The sequence below is a fragment of the Neovison vison genome, chromosome 4 (genome assembly GCF_020171115.1).
Source record: "Neovison vison isolate M4711 chromosome 4, ASM_NN_V1, whole genome shotgun sequence".
Classification (NCBI taxonomy): Eukaryota; Metazoa; Chordata; class Mammalia; order Carnivora; family Mustelidae; genus Neogale; species Neogale vison.
Window position 1 is genome coordinate 17,270,001 of NC_058094.1, and position 15,870 is coordinate 17,285,870.

At 46.1% G+C, this 15,870-nt stretch overlaps 1 protein-coding gene across 1 annotated transcript in view; it reads left to right on the forward strand.

Annotated features, from left to right (window-relative positions):
* The window catches only part of DERL1 (derlin 1), a 28,562-nt gene extending 13,317 nt beyond the window's left edge, over positions 1 to 15,245 (forward strand). The window contains exons 3-8 of the mRNA XM_044245016.1: positions 4,708 to 4,772; positions 6,002 to 6,028; positions 6,599 to 6,694; positions 7,702 to 7,754; positions 9,545 to 9,655; positions 13,001 to 15,245. Coding sequence (XP_044100951.1) covers positions 4,708 to 4,772; positions 6,002 to 6,028; positions 6,599 to 6,694; positions 7,702 to 7,754; positions 9,545 to 9,655; positions 13,001 to 13,142 — 494 coding nt within the window. The 3' untranslated portion in view covers positions 13,143 to 15,245. The remainder of the gene's footprint in view (positions 1 to 4,707; positions 4,773 to 6,001; positions 6,029 to 6,598; positions 6,695 to 7,701; positions 7,755 to 9,544; positions 9,656 to 13,000) is intronic.
* Positions 15,246 to 15,870: the final 625 nt, after the last annotated feature.

Below are 15,870 nucleotides of genomic sequence, written 5' to 3' on the forward strand. Positions count from 1 at the left end.
GATTTCATTGAGGATGGGGCTGTTGGAGTAATTTTGTTTTCACATCAGAAGTAAACTCTAAGTGTGATGACCCATGACCGGTTTTTAAACATTTGGTTATGGAACAATTTCAGACATACACAAAAGTAGTGAGAAAGGTTGATGAACCTTTGTTTTCCTTTTTATTGAGGTAAAATTCACATAACAAGAAAATGACACTTGTGACCATTTTAAAGTGTACAGTTCTGTGGTCTTTTTTGGTTTTGTTTTGTTTTAAAGATTTTATTTATTTGAGAGAGAGAGTGCGCGTGAGCAGGGGGAGAGGCAAAGGAAGAGGGAGAAGCAGGCTCCCCGCTGAGCAGGGCGCTGGTGTGGAGCTTGATCCCAGGACCCCGAGATCATAACCGGAGTCACAGGCAGACGGCTAACCTCTGAGCCACCCAGGAGTCCCAGTCCCTTGGTCTTTAGTCTGTTTGCAGTGTTACGCAACCGCCACTACTGTCTGATTCAAGATGTCCTCATCAACCCCCCAAAACCCAAAGCAGTTCCTCTGCATCCCCATCCCCCTTTCTCCAAGCACTAGTCAGGCTCTGAGCTACTTTCTGTGCCTGTGGATTTGACTATTTGAGACATTTTAGGAGTCCTTCTGTGGCTGACTTCTCTCACTTAGTAGAATGTTTCCAAGGTTTATTCACGTCGTAGTGTGTGTCTGCATGTATATGTGAGCCCCTTTTTAACTATTGCTCACCTTTTTTTTTTCTTTTTAAGTATTTATTTAAGTCCTCTCTACACCCAGCATGGGGCTCGAACTCATGACTTGGAGATCAAGAGTCACGTGCTCCCCGAACTCGGGCAGCCAGGTGCCCCTAACTCCTGCTGACTTTTAACAATGGTCTCATCACTGGTCTTATTCGATCTCTGTTCATGTCTGTCCCCCTACCCCTGATTATTTGAAACAAATGCCAGACGTGTTATCGTTTCATCAGCAAATATTTTAATATTCACCTCTGAAACATAAGGACTTAAAAAAAAATCATAACACTATTATAAAACATAAATTACAATAGTTCTGTGACCACACTGTATTTGTACATTGTTTTCTCTTGGTTATTTGACGTTCTGGAACCCATTTACTCTTCCCTTCTATCTAGTCAGGTCATATAACGAATTTGTAATACCTGAATAACACTTAAGATCTGTCTGCAGGGGGCACCTGGGTGGCTCAGTGGGTTAAAGCCTCTGCCCTCGGCTCAGGTCATGATCCCAGGGTCCTGGGATCGAGCCCTGCATGGGGCTCTCTGCTCAGCAGGGACCCTGCTTCCCCCTCTCTCTGCCTGCCTCTCTGCCTGCTTGTGATCTCTGTCTGTCAAGGAAATAAATAAAATCTTTAAAAAAAAAAAAAAGACTCGTCTGCAGGATTATTAGCCCATAGATCCCTTTTGTCTGCTTGAATTCTTACAAGTTTACCCCGCTTCCCTACTCTCCAGTCACAGAGCAGAGAGGCATTTTTTTAAAGTTTTATTGACCTATAATTCAAGTGCTGTCCAGTTCCACCCGTTTAAAGCATGCAATTTGGTGAGTGTTCACAGAGTTGTGCAGTCATTACTACAGTTAGTTTCAGAATATTTTATCACCACAGAAAGAAACCCTGTACCCCTCAACAGCCACTCTCCGTTTCTGTCCAACCTCATCTTCCCCTTAAGCTTTTAGGCAGCCACTAATCTCCTCGCCTTTCTGGATTTGCCTCTTTTGGACATTTCTTACGGACGGAATCATGCACCATGTGGCCAGCTGCTTTTGCTTAGCGTGGGGTTGTCAGGGTCCTTCCATGTACCACGTATCAGTACATCTCTCCTTTTTGTTGCCAAATAAGACTCCGTTGTGCGGAATTATCACATTTTGTTTCTCCATCCATCAGCTGATGGATGTTTGACTTGTTTTCATTTTTCACTGTTATGAATAAGGCAGCTATGAACGTTTGTGTCAAGAGGAACTTTTGAGACCTGTCTTTTTTTTAACATTTTATTTATTTATTTGACAGAGAGAGATCGCAAGTAGGCAGAGAGGCAGGCAGAGAGAGATTGGAGGAAGGGGGCTCTCTGTGGGGCTCGATCCCAGGACCCTGGGATCATGACCTCAGCCGAAGGCAGAGGCTTTAACCCACTGAGTCACCCAGACACCTCGAGACCTGTCCTTTTAAAATAAGATTTCCCAGATAAGAAAACAACGATCTGGAGAGGTGGTAGACATGCCCCGCGGGTCACCGAGCTGTTCGAGGTAACACAGCTAGGACCAGAGCCCGGGTTCGCTGATCCCCAGTCTTCTCTGGGCCATACGGCCTCGTGTTCACATCCTGACAGAACGCTTGCCGCCTGCACGGTTTCTTGCCTGACTCACAGGAGTCCTGTCCACAGGAGCGCCGCCTTATTTGTAAGGTTTCCTGAATTGAACTGCAAGACTGCCGTTGGAGGCCAGTAGGTTTGTCAATTTCCAGTTGCAGACTTGTCAGGTAATATAGTACTGTAGTTTGTGTGATTGCAGTAGTTCACGTATTCAGTCCATAGAATCCTCAGAAATCATGAAGCCAGGGAGGTGCCTGCCTGGCCTAGGGCCAGAGCATGTGACTCTCGACCTCCAGGTTGTGAGTTTAAGCCCCACCTTGGTCAGGGAGCCTGCTTAAAAAAACATAATGAAACAAAAAACAAAAATCACAAAGCTGAAACCAAATCAGAAGAAGCACGACTATTACTGAAATTCAGAGGTGTGTTTTGAATTTCAGCTCTGCTTCATCTATAGGGATCCCCTATTAGTAAGAGTCCTCAACACTGGGGCTGCACTGTGCCTTTGAGACACCAGGGGAGAAATTTGGGAAAGTAGGAGAGACTTCTGGGGTGCCTGGGTGGCTTAGTGGGTTAAGCCTCTGCCTTTGGCTCAGGTCATGAACTCAGGGTCCTGGGATCGAGCCCCACATCGGGCTCTCTGCTCAGCAGGAAGCCTGCTTCCCCCTCTCTCTCTGCCTGCCTCTCTGCCTACTTGTGTTCTCTGTCAAATAAATAAATAAAATCTTTAAAAAAAAAACAAAAACAAAACAGAGAGACTTCTGCTAGAAACTTGTTGTATTATACTAATTGAAAAAAACCTTTTTTTTGGTTTTATTTATTTATTTGACAGCGCAAGAGAGCACAAGTGGGGAAAGGTAGAGGGAGAGTGAGAAGCAGGCTCCCCGCTGAGCAGGGAACACGATGTGGGGCTCGATCCCAGGACCCTGAGATCATGACCCAAGCCAAAGGCAGACACCCAACCACTGAACCAACAAGGCACCCCATTTTTAATTTTTTTAAAAGAATTTTAAATTTATTTGAGAGAGAGCACGAGCAAGGAGAGGGTGTGGGGAGGGGCAAAGAGAGGGGGAGAAGCAGACTCCCCACTTAGCAGGGAGCCCGTCTCCATCCCAGGACCCTGGGATCATGACCTGAGCCAAAGGCAGATGCTTCACTGACTGAGCCACACAGGTGCCCCTCTTGTTATCTTTTAGACAGATACTTTCCCCTGCCTTTCTAATACTTGTTAGAGTTTCTTTTTAATTGACTATGTATCATGCTGTTACAGTGGGCTGTCCAGAGGCGGAAGGTAGCTGTTTGAGCTCATGTGACCTTACAGTCATTTGTTTTTTTATCTCTGCCTCTTTTCTAGTCTTTCAACTGAAGGCATGAGGAATCACCCTGAGAAGGGAGAGCCAGACCAGTGTTGATTATCCTGTCCAGGGCTGAGACAGAGTCTGGTACATGGTGTAATAACAAGGGCACTAGACTAGTAATTAGAGTTCACCCTGCTTCTACCAAGCCATGCCACTCTGGTCCTGTAACTTTCTGCCCTCATCTGTGGAAAGGGGGCCTTGCCTTTCTACCTCCCAGAAGTAGCGTGAAGGTGCAGAGTCAGAGGCTCTGGGAAGGGTTGTGGCCTCACTCCTCCTCTTCTCCAGCCTCGTTTTCCCTTGCTAGAATGTAGGCTGGGAGGAAGAGACCGAATCTTCTCAGAAAGCCCAGGGTCAGACTCAGGGGTAGTGCGTGTGTGCACACGCGTGTGTGCGCACGTGTCTAGTAACAACACAACAGTGAGAAGCTCCCGGCAGAGTCCTGCTGGAGGAGTCACCGCGCTAGGCGAGGCAGCTGTGGTTCCTTTCGCATCAGAGCTTATGGTCCAGTGGAGGGGGAGAGGGTTAGCCAGGTGAGCACAGATGTGTCTCCGGGAAGCAGAGGCTGGCGGCTTGCGAGGTCGTGGAGGGGTGGGATCTCAGACGCCCGGAGCACTGACTGTCCTCGCCCTGGGTCCTTCAGCCCGTGGTGGTTGGGGAAGTGTGGTCCTTATTAGAATTCAGTTAGGAGAACACAGATTAGCCTTGCTCACTTGTCTGGAGTTTAGGGCTTTATTGAGGACATGGTTTTATTTATTTTTAAAGATTTTATTTTTAAGTAATCTCTACACCCAACGCGGGGCTCAAACCCACAACCCCGAGATCAAGAGTAGCATGCTTTACCAACTGAGCCAGCCAGGTGCCCCAAGGGCATGGTTTTAGATGTTTTAAAAGATTTTCTTCTGCTTGAGAGGAGGAATTTAAAAATATGCTCATGTTGGCTTTCTCTCTAACTTTCTGAAGTATTTCTTTACAGAGGAGTTGCTTTGTTCTGAAATTCTGAACCATGACATTTGGCTTATTTTTGTTTCTAGGAGCTTTTGATGGGAGGCCGGCAGACTATTTATTCATGCTCCTCTTTAACTGGATTTGCATCGTGGTATCCTTTAGTCTGTTATTTGGGGCCAGAAATAAACCATTATTTTCAGGTTTGGGGAAGTAGACAGTATTCTGTACAACAGTTCAAATTACAGTATTTGCATCTGTTTGCACCAGTGAATAATTACAAATAATTAAAGTGTTTTTTTTTTTTAAGATTTTATTTATTATTTGACACAGAGAGAGAGAGAACAAGTAAGCAGAGTGGCAGGTATAGGGAGAGGGAGAAGCAGGGTCTCCGCTGAGCGGGGAGCCCAAAGCGGGGCTCGATCCCAGGACCTTGGGATCATGACCTGAGCCGAAGGCAGCCGCTTGAACCAACTGAGCCACCCAGGCGCCTCAGTTAAAGTTTGATTTTAAAGTTGTCGTACATCACAGAGCCCCCAAGTGACGGCGTTCCCTTCCCATTGCCGGGTTTTCCACATTTCGTTGAATTTTATTGCTGTCCCTCCACTTGTTCCCAGTTCTCTATGTCTCATGTGTGACAGCTTGTTGACTGCAGCACAAAGAGATCCCGTGCCATGAGACAGCTTTTGGAATCTGTGCTCCATCTCAGAAAATTAATTGACAACCAGCATCCCTTTCTGACATCACTGCTGTCCTTGTCCTCGGGGCCTACACAGTAATTTGGTCCCGCTGGAAGGGCCCGGCTTGGCTCTCTGTGTCGTAGCCTCCGCTGCCAGCAGCCTTCCAGCTGCGGACCTGTGCAGATGGCGAGGGCCGCAGAGGGGGCACGATCGCTCAGTCTGTGCCCAGCTGGTGAGCTTTAACATTGCTCTGGGGCTTAGCGGCCATTGAAACTTGGCCCCAAGCCAGGACATGTGGCACTTCGGATGCCCTTTCCCCTCCTTTAAGGGAAGAAAAAAAAATTGTTCTGGATCTCCACTATGCTATGGAGCCCTGGATGTGAGTAGAACCCTAATTAGTTTCAGGCCACAGGTATCTCCATCTTCCTGTTGAAGACAAGATGCTGAGACACTGGGCAAGGCAGAGAGGACACAAGGGGCCAACTGAGTCCTACGCCAGAGCAGCCACATCTCCCATTTCCTTGTCGTCATGTACTACAACAGAATATTCATGATGGAGATTGTTAGATACCTTTGTGTTCTGGGATGTTTTAAACAACCCGAACTCTAGAAAAGGGTTTTCTTTCTGAACACAGGAATGAAATGAACTGATGCTAGGTGCACAATGCTTTGTTTGTTCTGATCTTTAACCTTATAAACCAAGATTACTGGCTTAGCAATGGATATGCAGGTAAGTGTCCCTAGAAACTGTTTGCCCTTTTATATGTTTCAGATTTACAATTAATGGCCTTTGAGAGAAGCTTAAATTGCATTAACCCTGTGTTTAATTATGTGGCATTTTGAAATTATAGAATTACAACTTTTATTTTGAAAGTCTTATATGAATTATCTAAACTGTTAGTTTCCTGGCTCATTTCCGGCTTCTTTGTTATGTTTGGGCATCCAGAGTGATGATTCTCTAGTATTTTCTTTGCATTATGTGGATATGTATTTTTTTAATTGCAAATATATAGTAAGTAAAGTTTTACTGCCTACTGTTTTTCAAATAACCAAGCTTGACCCTGATATTTCTGAATACATCTAAAATAATTATTTTATTCTAGGATCTTGTAGCATGCATTGTATAATTGATTAACTGAAAGGATCAGTTTGTAATTCTGATGATTGAATTTCTTTTTAGCTTTTATAAAGCCATAGGAGAATTTATTTGTAGGGGAGAGGTTAAAAAAAAGTAGATTCACACTGAGCCTGTTGGGAGTGCTTCTGGAGCCATGTCTTTACATGTTGACTTCCTTTGCAGTTGCTGATGATTCCTCTGATCATGTCAGTCCTTTATGTCTGGGCCCAGCTGAACAGAGACATGATTGTATCATTTTGGTTTGGAACACGATTTAAGGTACTTACACGTAGTTGGAAAAATTTCCTTTTCATTTGTCCTTGCAAAATCCCTCTTCAGCTCAGAGATGCACTTTCTGACTCGACCAGAAGAGGTCACTGCAGAGCAGTGTACGGTAGGCAGCCCCCTCTCCTCGGCTCAGTCCCTTGCCTGTCTTTAGCCAATCTGGAATCCTTTGCTGGCTCTTCTCTCTCACTCTGTGCTTCAGGCCTCTGAGGCATGTGACCCTGAGTGATCTCATGTCTGTGTGTGTGATAGAGAGGGGGAAGGAAAGATACTTGTGGGGAGCAGCCTCTTAAAATCTGTTCTTATCATTCCCTGTTAACGTATTGTACACTTTAGCTAAAACAGATTGTTTTTGTCCCCAGACAATTCCCTTAGCGCCTTCTCTCAGTTTTCCACCAGTACCATCTTTTTAAATTTTCTTCCTTTTGTAAAGCCTACCTGTTCTTCATTTGAGTTGGGACTGAACATACTTCCTGGTCTCCTGTCTGGAATTAGTCTTGCCTTTAGGCCCTACGAGCTGTTATGTTTCTCTTAGAGTACTTAACCACATTCTGCCTTCAAGTTCTTTCTATACAACCCTTTCTTCATTAGCTTGTGAAGTTCCTTGCAGCTCCCTTAGCTCTTGGTATGATGTGTTGAATCAGAGGCTTGAATGTTGAATTCAGCTGGAGAGCTTTCTCATCGGGGAGTCTATTAGTTCAAGCTGGCTTCCCGTGGAGCGCGCGCAACTCAATCCCATGACCCTGAGATCATGACCTGAGCCAGAACCAAAGAATCGGGACACTTAACGGACTGAGCCACCCAGGCGCCCCTGAATGAGTATAACATTAGATAGGAAGTTTTAAGTATAATCATGCTAGATTGGTCTGAGAAATTTTTGCAGTGACTTTCCAAAGGATTTATATAAAGCTCTTGTCAGTGTATCTTTACCCATTTCAGCCGCCTAGCAGCTGGGTCCTTTTTAGTGTGGTTGTTCATGTTTGTGTGTATTTGTCTCCTAGGCCTGTTATTTACCTTGGGTTATCCTCGGATTCAACTATATCATCGGAGGCTCGTAAGTGATATTAGATTTATTTGATTGGAAGCAAATCCTTCGAAGACCTCCATTGTTCTTTAGCTCATCTTTGTAAAATTTTAAAGTTTTATGAAGTTCACCATTGATGCGTCGGAACCTTATACTTAGGAAATACAGTTGACCCTTGAACGATGGGGACTAGAGGTATCAAGCTCTTGTGTAGTTGGAAATTTGTGTATATTCTTTAACTCTCCCCAAACTGAACTGCTAACAGTCCTCTGTTGACCAGAGCTTTACTGATAGCAGAAGCAGTCAGTTCACACAAATGTTGTGTTGTATTACGTGTATCAGATACTGCGTTTTTATAATAAGGTGAGAGAAAAGAAAGTCTTATTAAGAAAACCTGAAGAAAAGAAAGTACATTTACGTAACTATACTATATTTATCAAAAAGCCCCACCTATAAGTGGACCCACATAGTTCAGCTCTGTGTTCAAGGGTCAACTGTAATTTCATTTTGACGTAATTGATTAAATTGCAGGGCTTTAAGCACGTTTAGCATTGAGCGGTTGTTATTTTGTTAGCTCATCGTTACGCACAGTGTACTTCCGGGTATGTATTTTTGAATAAATATTTCTGGATTCATTGTCCGGATTGAGCAGACAAGGAACTAATTTAGTTTGTGTCTGCGCTTGACTCCTCTAAGAACTATGTGTAAAATTACCGTGTTTTTTTTTATTCCTGAGGCATTTCCAGGATGCCTTGAAGACTGCTCACCAGTCATCAAAAGATTCTCAGATGGGAAGTAGTTTTGTAAGTGGTTTGATAATACAGAAGTTTTAGCCAAATAGACCTCAGATTTCTAGCCCGAAATTGGCGTCGAGAGGAGAAACTTTATTGCATCCAGTCAGAATTTTAAAAGGAAGAGATCAAGATGCAACTGTTCCGTGAACTCCCACTTCTTACGCTACCAAATATTTTAAATGTTTTAACAGATTTTAATAGTACCAGTTCTTACTATGTCTGACATATCTGCTCTGTGTGGTCCTAACGTCTGCCGCGTAGTGATAGAAATGAGTGACTTGAGCAAACAGACTCTGTTGAGAGCGGAGCAAGTTCTGAGCCTGGTACAGCCGCCCTCCTGCCCAGAAGGGCAGAGTCTGGGAGTAGTTGCCAATGTTGATTTGTCCTGACAGGACTCCTGTGGCAGGAGAAGACACAGAATGATATGTGATAGTAGGAGTGGATCTATAAAACCTTGAAGTGGCCTGTATGTAAGCCTTGGAAAAACCTGAAGGTCAATGTTTATTTTAGAAGTACAAGGTGAAGGTCAGCTATGCTCAGTGATCTTCGTGATGTCTTACACTCAAGGATGCCGGAGGCAAGAGAGAAGTACTGTGGCTCCAGGAATGGGGGAAACAGGCGTGTCTTGCCTCCCCCTCACCCCTGTTCCCCTGCTTCTCTCTTGTCAGCCTTCCGATTTGCCCTGGGGTTTACAAATACAGTATTTACGACTAAAGCAGTCGGAAGCTTGCTTTGCAGCTTCCAGCTCTAGAGGCAGGAAGTAGCAAAAACAATATTTTGAGGATGAGATGGGGCTTGAAAGAGCTGTCAGAGGGCAGCTGGACCCCCGCAGGACCGATTTCCCTTCCCCTCAGAATGCCTTTGCCACGCAGACTACAAAAGGACTCATTGTGGAGCTGTCACAGGCTCCAGGGCCCAGAAGCTGGCTGCCAGGAGGGCTCTCTTCCCTGGGCTACTGCTTACAACTGGCTGCGTCTCTCTTGACCACTTGCATGTCTTGAAACTAATTTGACTCTCTGTTTGCAGGGTAATCAATGAGCTCATTGGAAATCTTGTTGGACATCTTTATTTCTTCCTAATGTTCAGATACCCGATGGACTTGGGAGGAAGAAATTTTCTCTCCACACCTCAGTTTTTGTAAGTGCTTTTTTTCTTCCTCACCAAACAGCCATTTTACTGCTCTTGTCTTACGAGGCGTCCTCAGAGCTCCACGAGGAGCGGCATTTACCTCTTTGGCGGGTGGAGAAACTGGAGCCAACAGACTGGCCCCGGTCACACAGTCACAGGAAGCCAGGGATCAAAGTCACAGCTCGGTCTTCTCTGTGGAGCCCTTTCAGCTGGGGGCTGCTGCTGGCTCAAACGTTGGGCATCACTGGGAACATCGTAGCTCAGCCGGGCAGGTGGGGCACTGTGCAAAGTTCCAGTGTGGGCCGCCGTGCACCAGCATTGGTTTTACACGAGATTGGCCAGAGAAGAGGTAAAGGGGTTCAGTTAACTCATTGGTTAGCAGTTTCAACCTTTTTCTGTGAGCTATTATGGAACAGAAAATATCCGGAACTTTTCACAGTGAAAGTGAGAAACTCGAGGTTCGTATAGCCCAAGCACCCAGGAAGTGCGTGCTGGTTCTTTCTCTGCTTCTAAGGTTCACTCAAGTGAGGAGGCTGAGGGCACTGCTTTGGTTCTGAGGCAGACTTGGGTTGAAGTCCCGTCCCCTTGTCTACCAGTTTTGATTATCAGGGGGAGTGACTTAATAAAACCTCCAAGCTGCACCTTGCAAATCTGTAAATCAAGGGGCGCCCTGTCTCCCACGACTGCAGGTGGTAAAGTCTGCTGTTGGCCACGCGGTCATGGTAAATACGGTAATAAATACAGTAAATATGGCAGTAAATCCTAGCGTTGGGGCTGGGGTGGGATTTTATGAGCCAGAAGAGATGCCGACACACTGAAGCATGGAAGTTGCTGGCCTTTCTGTCACGGAAACAGAAGGCATTTGAAGAAGGGACCAGTGAAATCATCATCCGGGTGTCACACCCTGCCTGACGATTGCTCCTGATCCCCGGTTGGGGACAAGCAGTCCTGGCTTCCCCTGAAAAACTTCTAAAAAACCACCCCTCCACCTCTTGCTCCTTTTAGTATTTGCAGTTCGTCTTTCTTCCGAGGGGTCAGTGAAGAGCAGGGAAACTTGAGGAGGTCCGCCCCACCCCCCATCCCATTTGTCAGTCGGGACGGCGGGGGGGGGGGGTAGTTTTTGAAAGCCTTCTGTGAAATACACAAACCGAGAAGTACACTGTTGTATTATTATTATTATTATTATTATTATTTTAAGTGCATAGGAAGAAACTTGTCTTCTGAGCCTTGAGTTGCCTTCAGGCAAAAAAAACAAATGACCAATCTGCTTTCTAATTACCAAAGGACACGATAGCAGCAGGTTTGGATTTTTGATCTACGTTTATCAAGTCAGATGGCAGATGCATCAATTTAAAAAAAAAAAACAAAAAACTTGGTCATTTGGTGGCTAGCCAACAGTTTTTACTTTAAATGGCCATATTTCTGACTTACCGGCTTGGAGATATTTCTCGATTGCAGGCAACAAAGTGTATGAGATTCTAGTGGCAAAATCAAGGGCACACTGGAGCCTGCCTTGCATTTGAGCGTTCTCTGTTGGCGGAAAAGCCCTTCTGTTAAATTTTGCATAAAGATCAGATGACAAAATGTAGCTCCTTGCAAAAGCAGTAACTGCTTTGAAATTACCATAAATTTTTGTTGATTATGTATAATTGGGTGTCTTTTTGTAGTAATTACTTGCATTTAATTTCACTATCCATTTAAGCAGTGGAGATGGCTTCCATATTGTCTTAGAGTATGAAGCAAAGCAAGACAGCCCTTTTAACTTTTATTTTATTATACACTTTGGAGGAATATTATTGTACTGGAACATCAGGGATATTGAGAAATCGGGAGTTGGAAGTGCATTATGATTTAAAGACAAATCTGTGTTTGTTTAAAAGGGAAGATGGAAGTTCTAGAACCCTAAGATCACTGTTCTGCGTTCCATTTAGAAAAGTAGATCCTCTCCGCAGGCAGTTGTTTTTCTGTTTGAAAGGGCTTCATTGTCTGGTTTTGGCGGGAACACGAGGGCAGCAGGGATGATGTAAACAAATGAGGACTCCAGTCACGGGCAGCTGTCCCCTGAATGGTGACCCGCTTGTCCCCTCTGCCGCGGCTCGCAGCCCATAGTGTAGGAAACGGTGCAGGGACCAGCTCTGGAGCCAGGCTGCCTGGGTTGGGATCCTAACGATCACTCTGGCCTTGGTTTTCTCATTTCTAAAATGGGATGCCAAGAATAGCGCCCGCCCCGTAGGGTTGCGGGGAAGAGGAGGTGAGTGTCGGCTCAGGCAGCACCTGGCGTAAGCGAGACGCCGTCGGAGGCGGTCGTGCTCGGCAGGCTCTTCGCCACGGCCGAGGTGGCTCTCCCGGGCCGTCAGGGCTTTGAGCGGAGGTATCCGGTGACGGTCTCTGCCTTCAAGCACGATTGTAAACATGAGGAGCCAAGTGGAATAGTTTTGTTTTGTTTTAAGATGGTGTTTTTTTGTTGTTGTTTTGTTTTGTTTTAAGGATTTTTTTTATTTGACAGAGACCGTGAGAAAGAGGGAATACAAGCAGGGGAGTGGGAGAGGGGGAAGCAGGTCTCCCGCTGAGCAGAGAGCCCGATGCGGGGCTCGATCCCAGGACCCCGGGATCATGACCTGAGTCACTACGTGGAATAGGTTTAAACACATTCTCAGCTTACTAAGGATCAAGGGAGGGCAAGATGCTGAAGAACACAGAGGGTGTAAGCTTTCTTAGCTGTGCTGGGATTCTTAGTTTATTAATCGGCCAGGGGGAAAGCGGGTGCCCTTCCCGGGCTTCAGCTCTCGCACCATCTCGGTGGTGGGGAGAACGCTGCTGGAGGACGTCAGGCATTCCCGTGGAAAACACAGCCCAGACCCCAAGACAAAGTGGCAGCTCCAGTCCTCCCTGACGGACGCCGTGGGGCCCAGGGGCGGCGTGGAGATGCCGTTTGGGCCTCCACATGCAGACTGCGGACTTGGCTTTCACACGTGAATTTGTTGTGTGTGCTTTGATCCGCCAACATGCTATATGCAGGGGGTTCTTTCTGGTTGTTGGGCTTGTGGGAGTAATAGTTTTGTTTCCATACTGTTCTGCCTGAGTTTTGTGATCAGAAAACAGATTTTTTTAGAGTGTGAGTTAGGCTGGAAAAGGAGTAAATTTAAGAAACCTGAAAAGTGAGTGCTGCCGGGGGCCCGGGCATTGAGGGAAACGCTGAAAAGGCAAAGTTAGGTCAGACCTCGTCCCCGGCCTTGTCCTGGCCGGGCTGATACACTCCAGGAGGCCGCGGAGGGTCCAGAGCGCTTTGCGAAGTGATTGTGTTGTTTTTTCTCCCTTTGTTTCCCCCCTACCCACCCGCTCCCCCGCCCCCAGGTACCGCTGGCTGCCCAGCAGGAGAGGAGGGGTGTCGGGATTCGGCGTGCCCCCCGCTAGCATGAGGCGAGCTGCGGACCAGAACGGCGGTGGAGGCGGGAGACACAACTGGGGACAGGGCTTTCGGCTTGGGGACCAGTGAAGGAGCGGCCTCGGGCCGGCCCACCAGCCACTCGACGCAGATGAAGTTTCCTCCCAGTGCTGGGTGTGCTTAACAACCGAGTTCTAGCAAACGCTGTTGGACCCGACCCACACTGAATGTAGTCTTTCAGTACAAGACACAATTTTTTAAATCCTGAAGAAAAATATAAGTGTTCCTCAAGTTTCGTGATTCTCATTCAAGTCCTTACTGCTACGAAGAACAAATATCAACTGTGCAAATTTCAGAACTGACTATATTTTTTTGGTGTCTTCTCTTCCTTTTCCGTCTGAATAATGGGTTTTGGCAGGTCCCGGTCTGCTGACACCAAGCCGGGCATGTGGGGTTGGGTCACCGAACCCTTGACAAAGGGCCTTTTACCTCTTTCTCGCACACACGCCTCCCTCCTTCCTCTCCCAGTCCCCGCATTTGCAGCTAGAGGAGGTTGCCCATAAAATGGTTCTGCCAGTGACAAGCTCTCTTACTTACTGACTTCTGCCAAGGCTTGGTCACAAAGAACTTGTCCACCACGTCCCCCCCACCCTTTGGTGGCAGAACTCTAACCATAGGGGAGAAGACTGCACCAGCCGATGGAGAGCTTCGTCAGCTTTTGGAATTGCTGTGACCTGGTGTCCGGTACAACCATTTGCCACCTCTGCAGATGCTTCTTATAAAAAAAAGCACCACTGTGTCAGCGAGGGCCACAGACCGGTGTCAGTGAGGCATGAGGTGGTTGCTAGGCAATTTTTTCCTTAAGTGGAGTGATGAAAACTACAGTGGAGTTGCAGGGGGGCCAGGTGCGAACTGCGGTGGGCATAATCCCTTTGCATCTCGTGTAGGACATACTAGTTTTGTGTGGACCCGCAGTAGTTTGGGTTGTGTTCTTCTAGAAAGTTCCAAATCACATTTGTCACAGGGAGTTGCTCTCTTTGAGAGACACCTGGGCATTGATCACATTTCATTTTCATTTTCCTTCTAGATATTTGTTCATTGAATAGTGTGGAGAGGAGAACCCTATACCCTATTTAAATTTTCTCCCCCCCCCTTTTAATGGCCACATGCTTTGGTTAGTCGTGAAGAAGGTGCAGAGATCATATCCTCAGAGCCAACACAGGCACATCTAGGTGGATCCCAAACTTGGGGTTGTAATGGCTTTCGAATCATTTGTGTTTGACGTTCTTTATTTTGAGCCACGAATGTATAAGTCAGGAATGTACATCAGACCAGCGTCAAAACCCACAACTTCTTTTTCATAGGTGGGCTGCTTCCATCAGAACTAGGCTTATCCCCCAATAAAGTTTTTTGAAGGCTTTGGTGTTTCAGTTTCTTATTTTACGTTTTCAGACTGAAAGCAGCCTGCCAGGAGCAGTGTTGAGTGGGTGCCGTACTTGGAGTCTGCTAGAAAGGCTTTGAACATTTTGATTGGTTTCTTCTCAGGAAACTCTGTGCTCTAACAGTATGCCCCTACTTTGCCCCCCACCCCTCAGGCGGTAGTGTTGTGTGTTCTACCAGGAACTGGGGATTTGAAAACAGCTTGTTTTTAATAAAAGTTTGTGTGTATCTCTCCATATTTAATTTATATGATCAAATAGGAGGCAGAGAGAATCTGAACCGTTAACTGTCGTATGTTTTTGTTGTTGACCTGTGGCCACAATAAAATTTACTTGTAAACTTTTAGAAGCCATTTTTCCTACGATGTCGCATGTGCACTCATTGTACAGGGGCAGAAACTGACTGTGTAAGAATGTTCTCGTGGTAAGTGAGCTCGTCACTCTGGTATGCCCTTAATGCCTCACCTGCCTCCCAGCAGTAGTTTTGGTAAAGGTTGCAAGTATTCTGTAGAATACCTCTGTTCAAGGCCAAATGTTTATTAAATTCTTCTTCTCAAACACATTTAGGGAGCTGATAATTTTGTCTGGATGACCTGTCTTTTTGAAATAATTTTAGCTAAGTGAGTTATTGGAGATTTGATTTGGGGAGGCAAGACATGCCAGTGGATTCTCTTTACTGAGTGAAATAAAAATCCCTATTTTGTATAAAGAACTTCCCCTTTTGTAACTAAGCCTTTTTCTTGGTAAAAATTGTAAATTAAAATGTACAACATGACGGTTGCCTGCCTTCAGTTTCCGCGTATCTACTGTGCTACCTCTTTTGGATTACTACGTAACTTTTGGAACCAGCCCCATCTCGGGCATTTAGGAGCATCCCGGGTTTCTCGCTGCCCAGTGATGCAGCGTGTTTTAGTATCTACTTCTGTTCACATGTTGGGGAACAGCTGTAGGATTCATTCCTGGAAGCAGAATCTCTGGGTTTCGATTTTAATAACCATTGAGTTAGGAATCCTATCCAGTTCTAGTGTGTTTTATGGCCTTTCTGTAGCCCATGGGTCCGACTCCTGGAACTCTATGGAATGTGTTTAATCCCTCGCCTTAGAAGAATCTAGACACTGGGAGGCAGATGCCATGACCTCAGTTGAGCCTTTTTTTCTTGACCATGAACCATCCACATTTGTATGCCAGGCCTTGGGCCCTCTCGTTCATCGCAAGGTGGGGTGACGAGACGGAGCGGTGCTGCACCCCTCTCCTGGTAATGGAGACATTCCAGAAAGGAAGGAATGATCCTCTTCATTTCAGGGGACAGCAGATTGCCAGTATCCTGTGTTCTAAGCTGCCTTTGCGTAACACTGACCGAATAGGCCATGTTGGTCGCCAGCCGCTCCGTTCGTGGCAGC